Below are 23,513 nucleotides of genomic sequence, written 5' to 3'. Positions count from 1 at the left end.
AGGCCCAGGGAGGGGAGACAAGGCTCTTGGGGTTCTGCCACCCCGTGACCTGGAGGCAGGATAGGGCGGAAGAGGTCTTTGCCGTTCTGCATTGCATCCACAGGGAGGGACTCCGGGCTGGGGCAAACGCTGCAGTTCCCTTCCACCGGGGACTGCTTCCGTTTCTCCTGCACGGAGCTGCTCTAGAGTGGGGTTCAGGCGCCGCAACAAGCCTAGAGAGCAGGAGCACAGTAATAAAGGATTGAGGACTCAAAGGTACAGTTTCTAAAACTGAGTTTACAAAAAAGGTTTGAAAACCTAAATGGCACAAATTCAAAGGAAGGAATACAAGCTAAGCTGTTTTAGATTTTAAATGAACTCAAGAACAGGGCTGAAATGCTCCCATGGTCTAGATGTTACTGCTGATGCTAAAGACTGCTGGGGGGGGCAGGGGGGGACTCACATGCCCCAGCACTGAAAGACAAAGCGCCAGGCCCTCTTGGTGATGCCAGGGGTTACAACCAACACAAAAAGGAGCTTTTACAATTACTGCCCAACGTTTAGAAAACCGTTTTAGCAAGCCGTATAAATGAAAAGGAGAATGGAAATCCTGGGCTGGGAGGCTCTCAGCACACGTTCTCCCAGAAGGACTTGATCTCAAGATTGCAGAGCTAAACTGAAGGCGCCTTTTCCCCCTCAAGACAAGCCTCTGCTGGGGAAGAGCCCATTTCGGGCGGGGGGGGGGGTAGGGAGAGACACTGTGCAAGAGATTTGTTTTTTATACTTCTTAAAAATATCCAAGCAGGGGGGCAGCCTCCCAAAGCACAACCACTTGCCTACATATGGGAAGCTGCCCCTGTAGCGGCAAGGCAGGGGGCCAGACGGTGTCCTGAGATGATCCACGGAGAGGGCTGGGGGGGGGGGAGGCGACTTCTAGCCGTCATGGCCATGCTCTGCCTATGATCAGAGGCAGCAGTGCTCCTGAATATCAGCTGCTGGAAGCAGAGGAGGGCGCTCTGGCGCTGGAATCCTGCTTGCTGCTTTCCTGTGGGGGCACCTGGTTGGCGACACGGCCAACATTACAAAACCATCAACATTACAAAATTCCAGCTGCTTTCTACTCTGTCTTCCCCAATACTTTATCAAGCCATAGCCTATGTCTTAAAGGTGCAAGATCCCTCAGTTAACAAAACCATACGCTGCTAAGTTTTGCTAAGATGAACCAACTCAGATTACAAGTATGGAAGACCATGTTTGAATACTCTCGTGTGTCTTCTTCTTCTTCGATCACTTGTAGCCAAGATTGTCTTCCATAAACACACTCGGCATATAGAACACTCGCAAATCAGGGACACAATCACCTTTTTAAAAAATTCAGTTGTAGTGGAGCAATGGAGACAAGTTGTTCCTACTGCTTGGGGATACGCAATTTGTGGCAATATCACAAATTTTATGGTCTGTTTTTTAGTATAGCCCAAATCCTTTGATTATTAGGGGCCACCCCACATTTTCTTCAAAAAATTGCTTTGCACTGGGAACTCTACCATTGAGTCATTGACATTTTCAAAAGCAGGGGGGGTCGTGGCTTGGCTTTTGAAAAACAGGGGCTCCTCAGTAATTAACTAACTGGGAGCCCCTGATCTGCCTTGCATGGGCTGGGAGAAAGGCAGCAAGATTGAGGAACGTTAATACGCCCAAGGGTATTCATGAAAATTTTAGACAAACTTGTTAAATATTTGTGTGTTAGGAACCTAGGAAGCGCTTGACGTGGAATCTGGCCTCTGGCCCAGTGAGGGTGCTCTTGGTTCTACACGGATCTCCTGGGGAGATGCTGTGCTGGCAGGGACCAAATCTGGGCAGGTGTCCCGCCCCAGAGCGATGAGGAGCTCAGTCTTGGGGGTGGATGTGGGGAGCCTGAGGTCCAGCAGGGGGCTCTTTTGTCATTCTTCCCCAGAGGGGGTGGGGGGGGGAAGGAGCCCTGACCTACGAGCAAACACCCCCTGAACTACACACCCTCCTCTGCAGCGTTTTGGAAACAGAAGTGCGCTTCTCGCAAAAAGCACAGGTGCTCCATCGGGGGCATGAGGCGGATGGGTGCCCAGGGCAGGCACGAGACGCTCAGGGCCTCCTGCGGCATCAGGAACAGCCTGCAAAGACCCACAACCATTTTCTTTTAATGCAGATGTGTGTGTGTATATACCTTTTTTTAATTAAAAAGTGGCATCCTCCAGTTAACAATACAGAGGAATCTACATGACAAAACCATTCAAGAACAGAACATCTACAGCTTCAGAAAGGGGGGGTGAGGAATAACCCCCACAAATAGGCCTCTCCAGCTGCAAAGGAACAGACACCCCCGTTTCCAACGCAAATTCAAGTTTGTACAACATGAAATCAAGGGGGCAACAGGACCACCCAATAGAGAAAACATCGCTTGGCCCTTTTCTTGCAGGGAGGGGCCTGAGCTGCACAGCAGAGCCTGGGGCTGCGTTTCTGTGGCTGTTGCTGAAAAGAAGCAACGGGGGGGGGGGGTCATGAAGTCCACAGGCAGCTTCCTTCAAGGGAGGGGGCACTAGAGCAAAGAAGGAAGACCCTCCACTCGCCTCAGCCCTTCTGGCTCTGCGTGAGAGGAGCAGGAGGCTGCCCCCGCCTACAGCAGCCCCCTTGGGCCGGAGAGGGGGCAGCAGAGCCCCAGTGAGGGAGGGGGGCCTCCTGGAGGGTGGGCACGGGAAGGGGCATGCACAAAGGGGAGCCTTGGGGAGAGGAGGCGGGAGAGAGCTGCCCTTGGCCTCAGTAGTGCCGATGGTAGGAGCCCAGCGGCTGCTGCTGGGAGGGGGCAGCCCGCGCCTGCCCCACAGTCTGGTTCACCAGGTGCGTGAGGGCCGGTCCGCTCTGGATCAGCGTGTCCAGGGCCTTCTGCACGCTGGGGTTGTCAAAGTTGATCCCGGAAGACGGCGCTGGCCTGGAGGCGGAAGCGCTGCTGGGGGCTGGCGGGCGGTTCTGGTACAGCGGCTGCGAGGCCTGGGGAGCCGCGGCCCGAGGGCCTGCCCCCCTGGTGGGACCCCCGTGGCTAGAAAACTGAGGGCCCGGGGCCGGGGCCCGCTGCTGAGACTGGCCCAATCCGCTGCCGGTGGCGCTGGGCCGGTTCTGTGTGCTGGGCCCCGTGGAGAAGCCGGTGCTCTGGGAGGTTCCCGTGGCCGAGCTGCTGTTGGCCGTGACCATGGCTGCCCCGCTGTTGAAGAGGCTGAGGATCTTGGCCTGCAGCTCCTGCTGGGGGGTAGAGGCCACAGGGGCCGAGGGGGCCGAGGAGAGGGCCTGCGAGCTCTGGGTGCTGCTCAGGCTGGCCGAGGTGCCCAGAGAAGACCCGGAAGAGGCTCCGAGGGGCTGCCTGGTGTGCGAAGCTGCGGGGAAGGAAAGGCCAGGTTAAGTCTCTGGAGCCCCAGCTGCCCCCTGCTACAGGCTTAGTGCTTTAATAATAATAATAATAATAATAATAATAATAATAATAATAATAATAATAATAATAATATATTTATACCCCACCCATCTGACTGGATCTCCCCAGCCACTCATGGCGGCTTCCAACCAAATATCAAAAACAATGCAGCATCAGACATTAAAAACTTCCCTAAACAGGGCTGCCTTCAGATGTTGTCTAAAAGTCAGATAGTCTGATGGGAGGGCGTTCCACAGGGCGGGCGCCACTACCGAGAAGGCCCTCTGCCTGGTTCCCTGTAGCTTTGCTTCTCGCAATGAGGGAACCGCCAGAAGGCCCTCGGCGCTGGACCTCAGCGTCCGGGCAGATTGATGGGGGTGGAGACGCTCCTTCAGGTATACTGGACCAAGGCCGTTTAGGGCTTTAAAGGTCAGCACCAACACTTTGAATTGTGCTCGGAAATGTACGGGAGCCAATGCAGATATTTCAGGACTGGTGTTATATGGTCTCAGCGGCCGCTCCCAGACACCAGTCTAGCTGCCGCATTCTGGATTAACTGCAGTTTCCGAGTCACCTTCAAAGGTAGCCCCACGTAGTGGTTTTGGGGAGCCCAAACGCTGTGGGCCTGGTTCAAGTAGGTGGGGAGGGTAGGCATCCTTGACCAGCTCCTCCCACCTCCCTGGCGGAGAACTTACCCGGATGGGAGTCCGTGGTGGCTCTCAGCTGCCGCTCCTTGCGCTCCCTCAGGTAGTTGATGATCTTGTCCGTCTCCTCGGAGGTCAGGTAGCGGTTGTCGCACAGCAAGTTCAGGAGCGTCTGGATGCCCGGGGGGTGGCCCCCGCGGGTTCCCTCCTCCCCCTGCTGGGGGTGCTCCCGCTCCTGCAGAATGGTTTCGTCGGCCATCTTGGCGGCCTGCCTGGCGATCACCTCACGCTCCTTCTCCCGGATCTCCGTCTTGTAGCGCTCGTAGTTCCTCGCCACCAGCACCATGGCGTCTGCCTGTGGCATGTTCCTGTGCTCTGCGGCGGGAAAGGTCATGCGTGAGCAACCCCCGTGGCGCCAGGGAAACAGCGGCAGGAACAGCCCTCCTCCCGGCGGGGTCTCCCGAGAGCTGCTCTCCCTGCAGCCGGAAGCCTCCCCTGCCACTCTAGAGGGCTCTGGCATCTGCCTGCCTCTTGCAAAGGGAATTCTGAAGTTTCAGTTCAGTTTGAATTTTGCTGATTAACTGGGGCTGTGGGTGCACACATTTGTGCGAGAGACAGACGGTGAAAAGACACCCTGCTTTGGGGGGGGGCTTTCCTCTTAATGGTGGGCTTTCCTTCCTTGGGAGGCTTTTAAGCAGAGGTTGGAACGCCATCTATGCAGGATCATAGAATCATAGAATCATAGAGTTGGAAGAGACCACAAGGGCCATCGAGTCCAACCCCCTGCCAAGCAGGAAACACCATCAGAGCACTCCTGACATATGGTTGTCAAGCCTCTGCTTAAAGACCTGCAAAGAAGGAGACTCCACCACACTCCTTGGCAGCAAATTCCACTGTCGAACAGCTCTTACTGTCAGGAAGTTCTTCCTAATGTTTAGGTGAAATCTTCTTTCTTGTAGTTTGGATCCATTGCTCCATGTCCGCTTCTCTGGAGCAGCAGAAAACAACCTTTCTCCCTCCTCTATGTGACATCCTTTTATATATTTGAACATGGCTATCATATCACCCCTTAACCTCCTCTTCTCCAGGCTAAACATGCCCATCTCCCTTAGCCGTTCCTCATAAGGCATCGTTTCCAGGCCTTTGACCATTTTGGTTGCCCTCCTCTGGACACGTTCCAGTTTGTCAGTGTCCTTTACTTTAGCTGAGAGTCCTGCACGACAGGGACAGAGACTAGATGCCTCTCGGGGTCCCTTCCAACTCAACGGTTCTAGGATTCTTCTGAAAAAACACACAGGTTCCAGCTGTCACAAGCCGGGAGACCCAAAGCAGACACCCTCCTCCTCCTCCTCCTCGACTTGGGCATCCTGTGGGTTCTGGGGCACAGGTCCCCTTTGTGGGAAGCAGCAGCCCCTCGCTCGCCACCCTACCTTGTGGGGTGCCAAACATGATGTTGACGGTGCAGGAGTGGTGAATCTGGTGCTGCTGGGTGATGACAATGGCAAAGGCAGAGCCCCCTCTGCTCACGTCGTCCAGGGCTTGCTGCAAAGACATCTCCGAGTTGAGGAAGATCAGGTCCACCATCATGCCAAGATCGCGCACCTTGCGCCCCACGGACTCCGCGTACTCCCTGCGCAAAACAGAAGCCGCTGCACCTGAGCCTGCGCCTCAAACTGCCGGCACCTCTCTCTGCTTCCTCATCATACGCCAGGTGGAACACAGAAGTTAGGAGCAAGAACTCTTCCACTTGTGGGGCAAACATGGCCAGCCAAGGGTTCAAATTTGGACCTCAAGATCCTTTCCCCCAAACCAGTTGCCTGCCCCACACTTGACATCCCATGTGGCGTCAGGTGTGCCGGCAGATAGGCCCATGGCAGCCAGCGGGCCGCTGGGAGCTTTGAAGTGTCCTCTTGGTTCTGCATTAGCAAGGGAAATCAGGCTTTGGCTCTGCCATTTGTCAGGCGGATCAGCTGGGCAAGTGAGGGCTGGGGGGGGGGGGAGGAATTCGCTCACCCACACAAGCCAACAACTGCAGAAGCAGCTTTCGGCTCAATTGCCAATCCGCCAATGCGCAGGAAAGCAGAAACCTCATGTGCTCTGCAAAGCTGCATGAAACTCTGATGGACTATTTGGACTATAATGTAGTAATTATGGGAGATATGAATGGCGTGGTTTTTACAAATATGGACAAGGCACAAAGACTGACAATCTCCAAGGAAGGGAGACTTCCGAAGACCTTCTTTGAAATGACTGAAAATATGGACTTAATAGACATTTGGAGAACAAGGAACCCTCTCGAGAGAGAGGGAACTTTTTTCTCTCAAGCAATGATGACCTGGACCAGAATCGACCAAATCTGGATTACTAGTGGGATGGCTCCAAAGATCAAGAAAATAGAAATCTGCCCAAAGACTTGCTCCGACCATAACGCCGTGAAGATGGAGATGAAATTTACAACAACTGGTCAATTCAGATGGAGGATGAATGACACCTTGTTTCGAGATGAGGAGATCCACAGAAAGGCCCAAAAAACTTTAAAGGACTATTTTGAAATAAACTTAAAGGCTGATGTAGAAAAAAGAGTGATATGGGGCGCAAGTAAAGCTGTGATGCGAGGATTTCTAATTCAACAAAACTCAATAAAAAAGAGAAAGCAGAATGAGAAGAAGGAAAAGATTTTGGAAAAGATAAAAGAAGGAGAGAAGAAATTGAGATCAAAACCGAAGTCCCAGGAGATTTTGAGAGAGATTAAGTTATATCAGACACAATATATGGAATTGATGAATCAAGAGATTGAGTGGAAGATAAAGCAAATGAGACAAAAGACATTTGAATCTGCAGATAAATGTGGCAAACTTCTGGCTTGGCAATTGAAGAAAAGACAGAAATTAAATACAGTTACAAATCTAAAGTGGATGGAAAGAACATATCCAAACCCAACGAGATTAGAAACTGTTTTCTGAGTTATTTTAAAAGTTATATTCACAAGGACCACAGAATGAAGAGGACATAGATGAATTCCTTAAAAAATATGGATTACAAAAAATCTCTCATCAAAGTAGGTGGATCTAAATCAGAGAATAACAGAACAAGAGATAGAGGGTGCCATTCAGAACATGCAACTGGGCAAATCTCCAGGACCGGATGGACTGACTTCCAGATACTATAAAGCTTTGAAGGAGTGGTTGGTTCAACCGTTAAAGGAAGTCTGTAATGAGATTTTAGAGGGGAAAAGGGCGCCAGAATCGTGGAAAGAAGCTTATATTACACTCATACCAAAGACAGAGACTGAAAAGACTCAACTTAAGAACTACCGCCCAATATCACTACTTAATGTGGATTACAAAATTTTTGCAGTAGTAGATAGGTAGCCGTGTTGGTCTGCCATAGTCAAAATAAAAAAATAAAAAAATTCCTTCCAGTAGCACCTTAAAGACCAACTAAGTTAGTTCTTGGTATGAGCTTTCGTGTGCATGCACACTTCTTCAGATACACTGAAACAGAAGTTGCCAGATCCTTCTATATAGTGAGAAGGTGGGGAGGGGTGTTACTCAGAAGGGTGGTGGGAATGGGAGATAGGCAGATAGCTGGGAGAGCCTGTTGACGACTCTTAACGACTGTAATAGGTCTTACAGGTCTTACTATATAGGTCTTACTATAAAAATACAGGATGGGCGCATAGACACCACCTTATACCGCAAACCAACTGACCGACAAACATATCTACATGCCTCCAGCTACCATCCCAAACATACCAAACAGTCCATTGTATACAGCCAGGCACTACGTTACAGCCGCATTTGTTCCAACTCTACAGACAGAGACTCTCACCTAAGAGATCTACAGCAAACCTTCTCAGAACTAAAATACCCAGCAGATGAAGTTAGACAACAGATCAACAGAGCCAGACTGATACCCAGAGAGAACTTGCTGCAAGACAGACCCAAAAAAGAAAATAACAGAACACCTCTAGTCATCACATACAGCTCCCAAGTTAAAACAGTACAACGCATCATCAGAGATCTACAACCTCTCCTGGACAATGACAGTTCTCTTTCTCAAGCTCTGGGAGGAAGACCTTTCATTGCCTACAGACAGCCACCCAATCTTAAACAACTCCTAACCCACAATAATACCACAACCAGACTTAGCACAGACACTGGCACCAGAGCCTGCAATAAACCCAGATGCCAACTTTGCTGCCACATACACCCGGACAACACCATTACTGGCCCCAACAACATCACACATACCATCTCGGGACTATTTAATTGCTCATCGTCTAACATTGTGTATGCCATCAAATGCCAACAGTGTCCTTCAGCACTCTATATTGGACAAACAGGCCAAACCTTACGCCAAAGAATAAACGGACATAAATCTGACATCAAGAATCACAAAACAGAGAAACCAGTAGGAGAACACTTCAATCTCCCAGGACATTCTATACAAGATCTCAAAGTAGCTGTTTTACTACAAAGGAATTTCAGAAACAGACTGGAAAGAGAAGCTGCTGAATTACAACTCATTACCAAACTTAAAACAATGGAAAAACCTGGGCTGAACAGAGACATTGGATTCTTATCTCACTATACATGACTAAACCATTTCTCACCTCCTCACCCCTTGCCTTCTCCTGTAAGACCTATTACAGTCGTTAAGAGTCGTCAACAGGCTCTCCCAGCTATCTGCCTATCTCCCATTCCCACCACCCTTCTGAGTAACACCCCTCCCCACCTTCTCACTATATAGAAGGATCTGGCAACTTCTGTTTCAGTGTATCTGAAGAAGTGTGCATGCACACGAAAGCTCATACCAAGAACTAACTTAGTTGGTCTTTAAGGTGCTACTGGAAGGAAAATTTTTGCAGACATTTTGGCAAAAAGATTGAAAAGAGTATTGATGGAGAAGATTAACAAGGACCAAGCAGGCTTTCTCCCAAAAAGGCATTTATCAGATAATGTGAGGAATATAATAGACATTTTGGAACTATTGGAGGTGAATATAAACACTAAAGCAGTGCTGATATTTGTGGACGCGGAGAAAGCCTTTGACAACATTTCTTGGAGTTTTATGAAAAAGAATCTTCATGGGATGGGGGTAGGCCAAGGATTTGAGAATGGTATGGCTGCAATATATTCTGAACAAAAAGCTAAGTTGATTGTAAATAATGTGATAACTGAAGAATTTAAGATAGAAAAAGGGACACGACAGGGGTGCCCAATTTCCCCATTGCTTTTTATTTCTGTTCTGGAGGTGTTGCTAAATATGATTAGAGATGACCAGCAGGTTAAAGGTGTACAGGTCAGAGCCAAACATTACAAGTTAAGGGCCTTTGCAGATGACTTAGTTTTGACCTTACAAGAGCCAGACACTAGTACGAAAAGGGTGTTGGAGATAATTCAACAATTTGGCCAGGTAGCCGGATTCAAACTGAACAAACAAAAGACTAAAGTCTTAGAAAAAAATGTAACAGTCATGGAGAGGGAGAAATTCCAGGATGAGACAGGTTTGACAGTGGTCAAGAAGGTGAAATACCTAGGGGTTCATTTGACATCTAAAAATTTGAACTTGTATAAAGACAATTATGAAAAATGTTGGTCAGAAATTAAAAAAGATCTAGAAATATGGTCAAATTTGAAATTGTCAATGTTAGGCCGAATTGCAGTTATCAAGATGAATGTATTGCCTAGAATGTTATTTTTGTTTCAAACTTTGCAGATTCTTGACAAGATGGACTGTTTCAAGAGGTGGCAGAAAGATATTTCGAAATTTGTCTGGCAGGGCAAAAAGCCCAGAATAAAATTTAAAATATTGACAGATGTAAAAGAAAGAGGGGGGTTTGCCCTGCCGGACTTAAAATTGTATTACGAAGCAGCAGCGTTTTGCTGGCTGAAAGAGTGGATGCTCCTCGAGAATACAGATATCTTGGATTTAGAAGGTTTCAATAATACATTTGGTTGGCATGCATATCTATGGTATGATAAAATCAAAGTGCATAGGGCCTTCAAAAATCACATTGTCAGAAAAGCATTATATAATGTTTGGATAAGATATAAAGACTTGTTGGAAAACAAAACCCCTAGATGGTTGTCACCCTTGGAAGCTAAGGCATTGAAAAAGCTCAATATGGAGGCCGAATGGCCAAAGTATTGGGAAATCTTGGAACAAGATGGAGATAAATTGAAGTTACAGAGTCATGAGAAATTGAAACCTAAAGTACGAGATTGGCTCCATTATTATCAAATAATGGAGGTGTATAAACAAGATAGGAAAATTGGCTTCCAGGTGGAGAAATCAAAATTAGAAACTGAACTGTTAGAACCCAATACCAAGAATTTGTCAAGAATGTATAATTTGCTGCTGAAATGGAATACACAAGATGAAACAGTTAAATCGGCTATGATTAAGTGGGCACAGGACACTGGTCATAACATTATGTTTGCTGACTGGGAATGGTTGTGGAACACCGGGATAAAATTTACGGCATGCAATGCCTTAAAGGAAAATATTATGAAAATGATCTATAGGTGGTACACAACCCCAGTTAAGCTAGCAAAGATTTACCATTTGCCTGACAATAAGTGTTGGAAATGTAAAGAAATTGAAGGTACTTTCTATCACCTTTGGTGGACGTGCCCAAGGATTAAGGCTTTCTGGGAAATGATATATAATGAAATGAAAAAGGTATTTAAATATACCTTCCCTAAGAAACCAGAGGCTTTTCTCCTGGGCATTGTCGGCCAATTGGTGCAAAAGAAAGACAGAACATTCTTTATGTATGCTACAGCAGCAGCAAGAATACTCATCGCAAAGTATTGGAAGACACAAGAGCTACCCACCTTGGAAGAATGGCAGATGAAAGTGATGGACTATATGACACTGGCTGAGATGACTGGCAGAATCCGTGATCAGAGGAAAGAGACGGCGGAAGAGGATTGGAAGAAATTCAAAATTTATCTTAAGAATTATTATAAAATTGATGAATGCTAAAATGCCGAGGTGTAGAGAGAAAAAGGGATACAGCGACATAAGATTAAGTTAAAGAAAGGACTAAAAGGACACATATTTGATAAAATTGCTTAGAAGCTGCTGAAATAATTATGCAAATTGGGATGCAGAAAGGGGAGGTATGGGGGAGTCCGAGAAATGAAGGTTATGGAAAAAAGGTTATGAAACTATACATGTTTGTTTGTCTTTTTATTTGTTTGTATTGTTTAAAAAATGTTGTAAAACCAATAATTATTTTTTTTTTTTAAAAAAAGAAACCTCATGTGCTCTGCAAGCTCAGAGTGGTGCCTTGCAGTCCAAATTTTGGGACTTCAAAGAACTCTTATCACCTTAATGTCATTGTGATGTCAGGTGATTGACAGTTGGGTGGCTCCATGCACTCATCATATGGGGCTCACAAGGCTAGAATCTGACAAGGATCTGGCCAGCAAAGCCAAGATGAAATGGCTCCCTTGTTTTCGGCATTTGCAGAGATGGTTTTATTCTTTCAGAATCTGGTGGGTTCATTTACCATTCATAGAGCCTGCGCTTTTGCATTTCGCTCTGCTTTTAATGTGTGCACCTGCTCTGAGGGCGTCATGCCACAAAGCGGTCGGGACACGTGCCTAGAAAGAGCCCCCCCCACCAGCCCCACAACAGCCAGAATGCAGGAGCAGCACCTGGGAGGACAGTGGGGGCCGTGGCCCCGCCTGACACGCTCTTACTTGGTCTGCTTGTTGACCACAATCACTGAGCAGTCCACCGGCCGCTCCGAATCAATGCGCCGCTTGATGTCCTCAAAGAACTGGCGATACAGATCTTCCCGCCGCCGCTCCTCCCGCTTCATGCGCTCTGAGGGAAGAGTCACCAGGGTCAGGGCAGAGAATCTCATCTGGCCCCCTCCCCTTCCTGGCAGGACCACCCACCCCACTCCCACCAGCCTCGGACGGACGGATCCGATAGCCACCTTCAGTGCTCAAGGTGGGTCTGTCCAACTGGTCTCGGTAGCGGTCGTAGTACTGGTCATCCTTCCTCCGGTAATAGTCGTCCGGGCGCGCATAGCGGTCATAGCCCTCCTCTCGCCTGCAAGGCAGACACGGGGAGACATGTTCCGACTGCAGCAGCCAAGCGCCACTCCCAACAGCACCCCCCTTGTGCCACTCCAGGAGGCTCCCAGGATATGCATACCTGTAGGGAGGCTCCCTGTAGCGCTCGTAGAGCGGCTCTCGGGTGTCCCGAGGGTCCCTTAGGTCTCTGGGGTCCCGGAAGTCTCTCGGCTCTCTGCCGCTGCTGTGCACATCTCTCACCCGCGCATCCCGGGAATCTCTGCCATTCCGGCTCTCTTGAGCGTCTCTTGGAAGGCTGGGGCGGTTTGGAGAACGGTCGCGTCGTCCATCTCTCTCTCCGTAGGGCAAGGCCTCTCTGCAAGAAAAACCGGGGAAAGTTCTTTAGACAGCGGGCGCCGTCAGCGGGGTCGTCCCCAGCTGCCAGGGCAAGGCCCCTCCTGGAACAAGAGTCGAGGAACACTTGAGAGAGGAACAGCGGACAGACAGCCCTGTTTAGGGAAGCTTTTAATGTTTGATGTCATACTGTGTTTTTAATATTCTGTTGGAAGCTGCCCAAAGTGGCTGGGGAGGCCCAGCCAGATGGGTGGGGTATAAGTAATAAATTTATTATTATTACTACTACTGAACTACTACTACTACTACTACTATCCGCAGCCTGGCTTCACAAGGCAAAGGGATCCTGGCCTAGTTCTCACCCCAGTGCCCAACCTGCAGCTGGGCTCTCCTGCTTCCAAGACTAGCGGGGGGATGCGTGACCTAACACTCCTTTCCACAAGAAATCCTCTCTTCACATACAAAACCACCCTGTCACGGAGATGCCTGCGCTGGAGCCTTTCCAACACCTAGCTTTCTGCGTGCAGGGAAGAATTCCTATGAAGGAGGCTTCAGCCACCCAAGTCCCCCCTGGTGGTTCGCAGTGGTGCAGCCCAGATTGTTCTATCACCCCAGGGACAACGGGGCCTTGGTCAATTCCCGCACAAGCCTATTAGCATTGAGCACCCCCTCAGCTTAATCTTCTAGATGGGCTCCCCCCCAAGACGTCTTTGTGTTGGTCTGAAGTGAGTCTGCAGTGACAATGGGCTCCACCACCACATCCGCCCCTGGGCTGGGCTCAGCGCTCAATGGGGGAGAAAGCTCCCTCAGGATTTGTTTCTAACCACAGAGGTATAACAAGACCAGGAAACAAAAGAAGTGAGTGACGGCCTGTGGAGGTACAGCAGGAGAAGGGGAGCTCTCACGTTTCGGAAAAGAAGGTGGTCCCGGACCACAAAGCAGCGCATCTTACGGAACAAACCTTGTGGACAGTAGGAGAATGTGGACAGGCAGAATGCCTGGAGAAGTTAAGGAAGTGGGACAGTCAGAGGACTCCTCGTCTGGAGCCAAGCGTCAGTGATGTGTACGCAATAAACCAGCACCCTTTGGACGCAGGGCCTTTACCAAGAACTCAAGCACTGCGCAACGGTTCTTTATTTCAGTTCCCAAGCTTCGTTCTCCCCAGGCTCAGGGATGGCGGCAGCACTTCTCATGTTTTCTTCAGGCTTCATACGAGTGGCGTTTGAAATGGATTTCAGCAAGTTCAGCTGAACTGCGCTCTTGACAGGGGAACCCAAGAAATGCCACAGAGCCAGAAAGGGCACCTCCCTGGGGAGAAAGCCAGCACCCTCCTCCCATGTAGGTCTGCGAACGCCCTCGCTAGGCTCCAGAGGTACAAGCAGACCCCTGGTAGGGCCAGAGCTCAGGCAGGTTGTGGCCACGTGCCCCCTTCTCCACTCATCCCCCCCTCCGACACTCACAGCAATGCCATGCCTGCCCCTCGCGTGCGCTCTGCCCACAGCGCTCAGAGCAAAGCAGTGCCCTGGTGCACGCTAGCGCGCTAACATCAAGGGTGATGCTCCGGCTTCTGCTTGCGCCTTGGCCACTGGCACCCTGGCAATGTCCTGGCTCCTGAGCTAGCAGAAGCGGCAGCCAGGTTTGGGGCTTGTGCACAGCTCTGTACTGATGCCAAGAGAAGTGCCCGTGCACGATGGGCACAGTGACGCAGCGCCAAGAGAGGACAGGAGGATCCTCTTGCCAAGATGATGTTATCTGTGCCCCTCTTTGGGGGCAATGCCGCTGCAACGGAAAAGCATGCCAGCACGGGGAGGGGGGAGGAAGCGCTCCCCGGCACGCAGCCTCTGCCCCTGGGCGCAAGGAGTCTTGCTGCCCTCTCCTTCGTGGTACAGCCCGAGGGACGCTCTTGACTCCGAGGCGCTCGCCAGGGACGCCCCAGGTCACACAGGCTGCAGCTCTCCTTGCCTGCAACCTGCCCCGAGCCTGGGAGGAGCCTGGCGGCAAAATGATCTTGCCGCCTGGAAGGCTGCAACCAGGAAGAATCGCAGAATCCTCGTGGGATTCCCTTCGGAGGAGAAGCTCCACCGTCCGCGGAGGAAGGTGCATTTCTGCCCTGAGCCCAAACTCCTAGGGGAACTTGATGCTTCTCGGTACTTTACCTTCGTGCTGGGCTGGACCTTGAGGGAGCCTTATTCATATTTCTTCTTCCCGCTGCTTTATTAATATCTGAAAAGAATAATCAACCCGTCTGTTCAATGCTATGGAACAAAGAAAAGATGGTCAGCATATTGAAAAGAAAGCATCAACGTTCAAAGGCGGCCAGAGGGTGCAAGGAAGACCACGCCACGAGGTGCTGTCACTGAAACAACTTTTATTACATCAGGAATACAGTACAGTGAAGTTGTCGGCCGACGGCATCCTCCAATTGCAAGCTCCAGGAAGGAAGGAGCCAGCTTTTTGCTCCAACTGACCCAAAGGCACAGGCTGGAAACAGAGGCCAAAGCCCAGGCAAACCCGGCAGGCGGCCAACCAGCCCCCACCCCGGTTGCTGTGAAGCAAGCTGGGCTCCCAAAGCCACGTTCGCTCAGCACGCAACTGCTGAGGAGGAAAGGGATCCGAAGGGACAGGAGGGTGCTGGAGCTACGCCACAAGGCCAATGAAGGTGCTGGAGAGGAGGGCGGGGGGGGGGGGGGAGAACACACACATCTCCAGATCAGACTACTAGGCTGCAACGTGATAATACCCAGGGCTGTCAACCAGAAGTTTGAAAACAACCAGACCTGAATCCAGTTACACATGCATGAAGCAATAGTTCTGAAAAGAGCAAATCCTTTTCATTCTTTTTCTTTTAGATGACGCACCCAGAAGTCACAGCAAGCACCATCTCAGGAGAGGCCCAACCGCACAAGCCTCCCTCTCACCTGGGGCGGGAGCATCTCAGAAGTCAGAGCGCGTGGAAAGGAGATGGGCAGGAGAGGCTGCGGGTCCACAGGGTCAAAAGCCACCTTCTTCCACCCCCCCCAAAAAAATTAGATGGGTGGGAGAAAGACAACAGCCCTGGAGAAGGAGCAGTTTGTTTACCCCCCCCCCCCAAAAAAAAAACCAACCCACCACATCTGGAAAACTGGGAGAGAAATGCTTTAGCCCATTTCTTCGATTAGCTGGGTATAAAAGAGTGACTATCAATGCATTCTGTATTTTTAACCACTCAAAGGTACAATTAAAAAACACATCTGAACTTGATAGTTTTATAGATTTATTTAGATTAGCTAGAGCGAGATATCAGTGTTATAATCTTGCATACCGAGATTCTCTAAAAAACTTAATTCTAAAAAAGAACTGGGGGGGAAATCAGACACATATTACAGCCAACAATTCCTACCATTTTTTCTATCACTTGCATAGCACCATCGTAGGAAACGTAGTAAGAAGAAGAAGAGAAGAGTTTGGATTTGATATCCCGCTTTATCACTACCCTAGGGAGTCTCAAAGCGGCTAACAATCTCCTTTCCCTTCCTCCCCCACAACAAACACTCTGTGAGGTGAGTGGGACTGAGAGACTAAAGAGAAGTGTGACTAGCCCAAGGTCACCCAGCAGCTGCATGTGGAGGAGCGGAGACGCGAACCCGGTTCCCCAGATTATGAGACTACCGCTCTTAACCACTACACCACACTGGCTCTCAGTAAATATTTAGAATAAAATATTTGGAGGTGCAGCCCTTTCAACAGCTGACCAGCTCCATTTCCCCAAAGCCTAAGAAGAACCAGCCCTGCTGTAATGCTTTTCTGCAGCAAAAGGAAAACGTAACCCTGAATATATGGCAACTCTCCTTTTTGTGGGGAGTGGGGAAGGAAGCCCAGGCATCCAGTCCTTCTTGCCGTGGAGTCACCCCTTCTGAGCCTCTTTCTCCCACTCATTCACAGGTAGATCTTTTGCTATGGAAGTGGCTGTCCCTTTTCAAACCTCTCATTGGATAGTAATAGCAGAGGGCTGGTGCTATTTCCACACAGCCAAGTCTAGCCCTTAAATTTAGTAAAGTTTGAATGTGTCGTGCATTTGCGGGTCAGACCAAAAGCCTCCTGCTTTGCTTTCGAAAGAGTCCCCTTTTCTTACATGCCCCTCAGGCTGCAAGTGCCTCCAGGTTTGCCTCCTTGCCTTTTCTGCTTTACATAATCGGTGGAAGAGATCCTGTGCTTTGGGGTCCCATGTCATCCTAATGTGTTTACTGCCCCAGTTCACTCTCGAGTCTGAAAAGAAAGTGATGGATCGGGCCCCGAGGCAAGACGATGGCAGTATCTGATCAAGAACCACCCCTATGGAGCGAGTCCTCAGTGGGCCCTTTAACACTCTGCTCTAACAATGTGTACTGCGCATTCAAGGTGCCACCAGGTTGCCTCCTGTCCCATCATGAGATCTCTCTGAAACATCTCAAGCATCCACACTTGTACGTTGACCCTCAGTCAACTGTATCTTCTCACCTCTTTCCTGCTCGTTTTGTCAAGCAGCATAAATTGAAACCCTGAAATTTGCTTGCGAAAACTATCTGAAACCCTTCTTGGCATCTTCTCTTTCACTCTTCCATTTTTACTGTGTGGCTGAAGAACCTCTCGCCTTCCTGGAGGCTTGTACAAATCTGCAACTGCAAAGGCGCCGATGCAGGGGGCTGCAGCCTTTCCGCTGGCGGACGTCTTGCTCCTCCATGCAACCAGGCCCAGCTCGCTGCTCCCCTCCTTTCCTTCCACCTCTGGAGCTGCTGAGACGGTGCTGGCAGCAATCCAGCCTCCAGGTCAAACTGCACGTTTGCCAGTCATCACTTGGCAGCGGTTTCCGCTCCGTCCACACTCTCGGCTGGCTCTCGCCCAACTCGAGTGGCACAAGGTGTCCAGGGACTTCTTCAAGGGCTCTTCAGAGGAACCCCCCCCCCCAACATGCCTTAGCTTACCTGTGAGGACTGGCACTGAAAACCTGAAAGCTGCCTTTTCCACGGGGAATGAGCAGGGGGGTACATGCAGGATTTGAAAAACAAATAGGGCAGCAGCTTAGGCTGAACACTGGGGAGCTCAGTGTAACATACTGGCACAAAGTTTAAGCACCGCTGGTATTGGGGGGACGGGGACTGAAGACAAGACACCCAGAGAGAGCTGAAAGGATGACAAAGGCAGAGCCAAAAACACTCTTGGAGGTCAAGGTCCACAGCATCTTTTATTGAGTAGCATGCCGGAGAGACAAAGCCCCCCCCCCTCTTTCTCATTCGGTCTTAGGTACCCACGCAAGATGATAGGTTGCCTCCCATCTTAAATCAAAGGCAGGCAGCTTATGAGAAGAGTGTTTCTTCTGCTCCTGAAGGACTGCAGACGCATCAAAATGTTCTGTGTCAAAAGCCATGCTACTTACTTGTCTACAGTGAGGCCAGCCGTGATTTCAGATTGTGAGGGGATCAGAGCATGACACTAGCCTTCCAGAGGTGGGGGCCCAGGCAGGTCCAAGAGATGGGAAAGGCCAGAGGGGAAATGTGGGGAGAATGAGTAGGTACACTGGAAATATTGGCTCTTTCAGAATGTTTAAATACGTTCCTAGTTAATGTTTAAAATGATGAAACCCAAATACTCATTTCAATAGAGTAGTTCTTTAGGTAAGCAAACAAGAAACTCAAGAGTATTAGCCCAAAGCAGCTCCTGAATTCTGTAGACACAACACTTTCCACAACCAATTACAGCTCCCAGCTCAGTGGGTGAAGTGAGGACTAGGACAAAATACGATGCTATTCCTAATCAAGCCCCATGAGGGCAGCCCAACACCCCATTTTTCTGCTGGCCCTTAATATTTACAATCCATTGCCTACATTCCAAGGATGCTCAGCTTGACCTTCTTCCCACAGAAATGTGATCTGGTGTCCCTGCACAATAGTGAGGTCTAGCTATGATTTGTGACACAGCCTTCCTTCTGTCCACCATGAAGCAGCTCAGCATTTCCACTTGCAACGTTTCACAGTTTAGCCAAGTCACAGCTTCTTAGCTAGCCTTCTCTGCTGCCTCCTGCCAGCAGGTAACAACTGACTATATGCATCCTCTGGGACACACCATTCTCGGTGCCACCCATTTTTGCCAAATCTCTTCATCGAGTTTGCAAAATGTCTGCATACAGGCGACAACTGAGACTGCAACAAGGCATGATGACAGAGATGTGGGAAATGGAGTGCCAAGGAATGCGAAGCTCCCAGCAGTTCCCGGGATGCTATTTGCATATGCTGAAAGACAAGATATAGTCAAACTTCTCCATCGTCACATCTAGTTGGGTCCAGAATTGTGAACTAAGAAAGTAACACACTTCTGAAGCGCAACCTGGGAATTCCTTATCCAAAGCAGAACTTTGCCATGGGAGCCCGGCAACCAGCAAAAAGCCCACACAGAGCTTGAGAAATTAGCAGAACTATTTGTCAACCTTGCGTCCCGGTCCTTCTCTTTTGAAAAAGTCTAACACCAACATCTCTAGTTTTTTCTACGACTTTTAATTCCAAAATTGCTACAGCATGGATTTGTTATTTAAGGATTTTGAAAAAAAAAATCCAACCAGTCCATCTAATTACAAAGTGGGATTAATATTTCATTTCTGTAAAACCATGTAACTTTTCAAGCTAGGCCTGAAGCAATTTGCCCCTTTTTATACCTCAGCAGCAAAGGAAGCAGGAAGAACCCTCCTCAGCTATCTTAACAAAAAAACACAGGCAAAACTTCCTGATGGAAGGATTTTTAAAAGCATCAAGATTCTCCAGAGCTACATGGAGCATCGTGTCAGGGGACCAGAGACCTTTCCATCACAAATAATGGAAAGTGTTTCACTGAGGTAGAAAAGGGGATCCTAAATGTTTTTCCTATGGATCCCTTGTAAACTGCTGGGGGTCTTCTTGACAGACCACTATTGTTTTTTCTGCCAGACACAGCATTTGCAATGTGCTGTGCTAGATCATGGAATCCTAACACTGTAGAGTTAGGGGGGACCTCAAGCGTCATGTAGTCAAACCCACTGCAGGAATCACAGCTAAAGAACTACAATCTCAGAGGCCTCGTGTCACGATCAAAGGAACTAACAGCACTATTCTAATAATAATAATAAATTGTCCAGTAGCACCTTAGAGACCAACTAAGTTTGTTCTGGGTATAAGCTTTCGTGTCACGTCTTCAGATACACTGAAACAGAAGTCACCAGACCCTTATATATAGTGGGAGGGTGGGGTGGGGTTTTTCTCAGTAGGGTAGTAGGAGATGAGTGACTGACTCAATGCATATGGTAAACCTGTGACTGTTAATGACTGCAACTAGTCCTACAGGAAAAAGCATGGGATAGTATGTAATGACAAAAAATAGCTTTCGCATGTGTAATGAGACAAGAATCCAGTACGTATCTCTATTCAGACCAGGTCTCTCCAGTGTTTTCAGTTTAGTAATAAGTTGTAATTCAGCAACTTCTCTTTCAAGTCTATTTCTGAAATTCTTTTGTAATGACAGCTGCTTCGAGATCCTGTATTTCTGAATCTGGCAGGAAAAACAATAGTTTTTATTTCGACTGCGTCAGACCAACATGGCTACCTACCTGAATCTAGCACTATTCTATTTTGCCTTGGTCACACCTGGAGTCCTGTGTCCAGTTCTGGGCACCCCAGTCTAAGAGGCCTAGAGACAAGGTGAGATGCTCAAGGGTCTGCAAACCAAACCTTGTGAGGAACAGTTGAGGGAATTGGGGCATGTTTAGCCTGGAGGAGAGACTGAGAGGAGAAATCTCTGATGGGTTGTCTCATGGAGGATGCAGCCAGCTTGCTTTCTGCTTCTCCGGAGGGGAGGACCTGATGCAACAGACTCCAACTGCAAGGAAGGAGATGCCAACTAAAGATCAGGAAGAACTTCCTGAGGATAAGCACCTTCTGTGGTGGAAGGGGCTCCCTCGAAAGGCGGTGTACTCTCCTTCGCTGGAGGCTCTTAAGCAGAGAAGTGGGGTGGCTGTGTGCATCTGCCAGGGATCTGGCTGGCCGCTGGGAGAACACACCAGGCAAGTTGCAGAAAGGGACATTCCAACCATAGACATATGGGAAAAAATTCTGACTGTAAGAGCTGTTGGACAGTGGAATGGACTCCCTGGGGAAGTGGTGGACTCTCCTTCCTTGGAGGGTTTTAAGCAGAGGCTGGATGCCATCTGCCCTGGATGCCTGAGCTGAGATTCCTGCACTGCAGGGGGCTGGACTAGAGGACCCTTGGGGGCCCTCCCGACTCAAGGATTCTACTATTCTTTAGCCCAAATTCCTTTTTTAAAAAGTACTTTTCATTTCAAAAAGTTCAAAAAGAACTTCATTTCAGTTCAAAAAGAAGGAGGAAAGAAGGAGAAAAATGAAAATGAAACCACAACAATGCAATGGCTGAACACAAGAACACCTTGCAGGCATGGCCAAACTCGGCCCTCCAGCTGTTTTGGGACTACAACTCCCATCATCCCTAGCTAGCAGGACCAGTGGTGAGGGATGATGGGAATTGTAGTCCCAAAACAGATGCCGGGCCGAGTTTGGACGTGCCTGCTGAGGGCTTCCATTCCTCTCCTTCTCTGGTCTCTTTTGCTTCTTCCAAGTTCCCAAGCTCTACTATCTCTCTCCTCCTGCTGAATTTATCCAAGTCCCGCTAATCTGTTCTCTTGTTCACAGCGATCACAGCTGTCAACGTTTCCCTTTTCTTGCCAGGAATCCTATTCGGAAGAAGGGAATTTCCTTTAAAGAAAGAAAAACGTTGACTACGGCTATTTGAAACACTTGACAGTCCTTGATCGCCTTCTTCCTTCCCGTTTTCGGGCTGCCCATTCCCGCATCGCCCGCGGGTCAGGCTGGATGACCTCGGGGTGCCTTCGCCCCGACACTCCCACGTGACCTTCCTGGCTCCGCCCACCTCCTCTCGCCCCCCCCCCACCAGAATAAAAGTCCCGGCCCCGCCAAACCGCGCAGCCGCAGAAGCGGCCCCCTCCCCCGGCGCGAGAAGAGGGCGGGGCCCACGAGATGCGCGTGCACGAGAGAGTTAGACGGAGAGAGGCGCGCGCCCCCACGGCTCCCTCCCCCCCCGCGACGGACTGCGCACGCGCACAAGCGACGGGCCTGCGGGGGTTGCCGAGGCAACGGGGCCCCTCCCTGGCGACGAGGGCGGGTCTCTGTGGGCCGCGGACGAGACACCGAGCGGGGACGGGGTGTCGGGGTCGCCGCCTCCGCCACTCACCGGGTATTCCGCGGCGGCCGCGACGACGGCGAGCGGGCCAAGCGAGCGCAGCGCACGGCCTCTGGCGCTCTCCTCACGGCGCATGCGCGGGCGGGGCGGGGCCGCTTCAGAATCGAGCACGCAGAGCACGGCGGGAGGGGCGGGCCTCTCGCGGCGAGCGAGCCAATGGGAGCGCAGGTCCCGCCTTTTCCCATCCCTCCAGCCAGTGACGTTCTCGGGCGCCGTAGATGGACGGGCCTCGCGGCGAGCGAGCCAATGGGAGCGCAGGTCCCGCCTTTCCCCCAGCCCTCTAGCCAGTGACGTTCTCGGGCGCCGCAGATGGACGGGCCTCGCGGCGAGCGAGCCAATGGGAGCGCAGGTCCCGCCTTTCCCTCATCCCTCCAGCCAGTGAGGTTCTCGGGCGCCGCAGATGGACGGGCCTGGCGCCGCTCCGCCTCCTGCCCCGTCCCGGCTCTGCTGCAGCGGCTTCTCTTATCCTCCAGGGGGCGCCCGAGCCACGCTGCTCCCTTGGGCGGGGGCCGCGTGGGAGCCCTTGGCGGGCCGCCCTCCTGCTCCTCCTGCCTCTGCACTGGGCCTGAGACCCCCAGAGGCGCCCAGGATGGGCGGGAAATATTTTTTAGGGGGTGTAGTGTAATTTGCTGATTTAATTTGATTTTTCCTTTTGAAAAATGCTGCCCCTCCTTGTTTTTCCCGGGCTGGGAACTCGTTTCTTGATGCAGCGCCTGTTTCCAGCCCATCCCAAGGGCCACCGGCCAGAGATTTAGTCATAATAATAATAATAATAATAATAATAATAATAATAATAATAATAATAATAGATTTATTTATTCCCCAGCCACTCTGGGCGGCTTCCAACAAAATATTAAAATACAATAATTTATCAAATATTAGAGACCAACGAAGTTTGTTCTGGGTATGTGCATGCACACTTCTTCAGAGACCTGAAGAAGTATCTGAAGAAGTATCAGAAGTGTGTATCTGAAGAAGTGTGCATGCACACGAAAGCTTATACAGTGGTGCCTCGCAAGACGAAATTAATTCGTTCCGCAAATCTCTTCGTCTTGCGGTTTTTTCGTCTTGCGATGCACGGTTTCCCATAGGAATGCATTGAAAATCAATTAATGCGTTCCTAGGGAAACCGCCTTCAGACCAGGTCCGGGGACAGTCTGTCCCCGGACCTCTTCTGAAGGCTGGGGGGGGGGGACAAGGGCTTTTCTTCCCACCCCCAGCATTTTAAAAAACCCCGGGACAGCGGAGGACTTCTCCGCTGTCCGGGCGATCTTAAAATGCTGGCGGGCGGCATTTTAAAATCGCCCCGGGACAGCGGAGGACTTCTCCGCTGTCCGGGGCGATTTAAAAGCCCCTGGGAAGGCAGGCAGGGGGGACAAAGACTTTTGCCCCCCGCCAGCCTTCAGAAGAGGTCCTGGACCTCTTCTGAAGGCGGGCGGGGGGCGAAAGTCTTTGCTCCCCCCCCGCCTGCCTTCAAAAGGTGTCCCCGCGGCGGCGGGAGGTGTCCCCTGCCCCCCGCCCGGCTTCGGAGCACTGGGAGAAGCGATCTCCCCGCAGCCCCTTGCTGCAAAAGACGTCCGGCGGAAGCGGGGAAGAAGCGCTTCGCTTCCCGCTGCCCCCGGACGTCTTTTGCAGCAAGGGGCTGCAGGGAGATCGCTATCTCCCCCCAGCCCCTTGCTTCAAAAGAGAAGACCCGCTGTCCCCGGGGCAAGCTTCGTTTTGCGAAGCAAGCCCATAGGGAAATTCGTCTTGCGAGGCAACTCGAAAACGAAAAAACCTTTCGTTTTGCGAGTTTTTCGTCTCGCGAGGCGT

General features: G+C 50.3%; 1 protein-coding gene across 4 annotated transcripts; it reads right to left on the bottom strand.

Moving 5' to 3' along the window:
- Window positions 1-2,164: 2,164 nt before the first annotated feature.
- On the bottom strand, window positions 2,165-22,095 carry NCOA5 (nuclear receptor coactivator 5). 4 transcript variants are annotated; one of them, XM_081196251.1, is made up of 8 exons: window positions 21,693-21,791; window positions 14,606-14,672; window positions 12,238-12,471; window positions 12,017-12,132; window positions 11,775-11,901; window positions 5,490-5,689; window positions 4,111-4,434; window positions 2,165-3,380 (listed from the first exon to the last, which is right to left on the bottom strand). In XM_081196251.1, the coding sequence occupies exons 2-8, from the start codon at window positions 14,641-14,643 to the stop codon at window positions 2,770-2,772; spliced, it is 1,650 nt and encodes a 549-aa protein (XP_081052377.1). In that variant the 5' UTR covers window positions 14,644-14,672; window positions 21,693-21,791; the 3' UTR covers window positions 2,165-2,769. The 4 variants fall into 4 exon arrangements, with proteins under 4 accessions (XP_081052377.1, XP_081052379.1, XP_081052376.1 ...); XM_081196253.1 differs by lacking the exon at window positions 21,693-21,791 and adding an exon at window positions 17,842-20,751; XM_081196250.1 differs by lacking the exon at window positions 14,606-14,672 and having other exon boundaries at window positions 21,693-22,095.
- Window positions 22,096-23,513: the final 1,418 nt, after the last annotated feature.

This window comes from Podarcis bocagei, assembly GCF_964188305.1.
Source record: "Podarcis bocagei genome assembly, chromosome: 5".
Taxonomy (NCBI): domain Eukaryota; kingdom Metazoa; phylum Chordata; class Lepidosauria; order Squamata; family Lacertidae; genus Podarcis; species Podarcis bocagei.
This window is presented reverse-complemented; position numbering and strand designations above follow the sequence as displayed.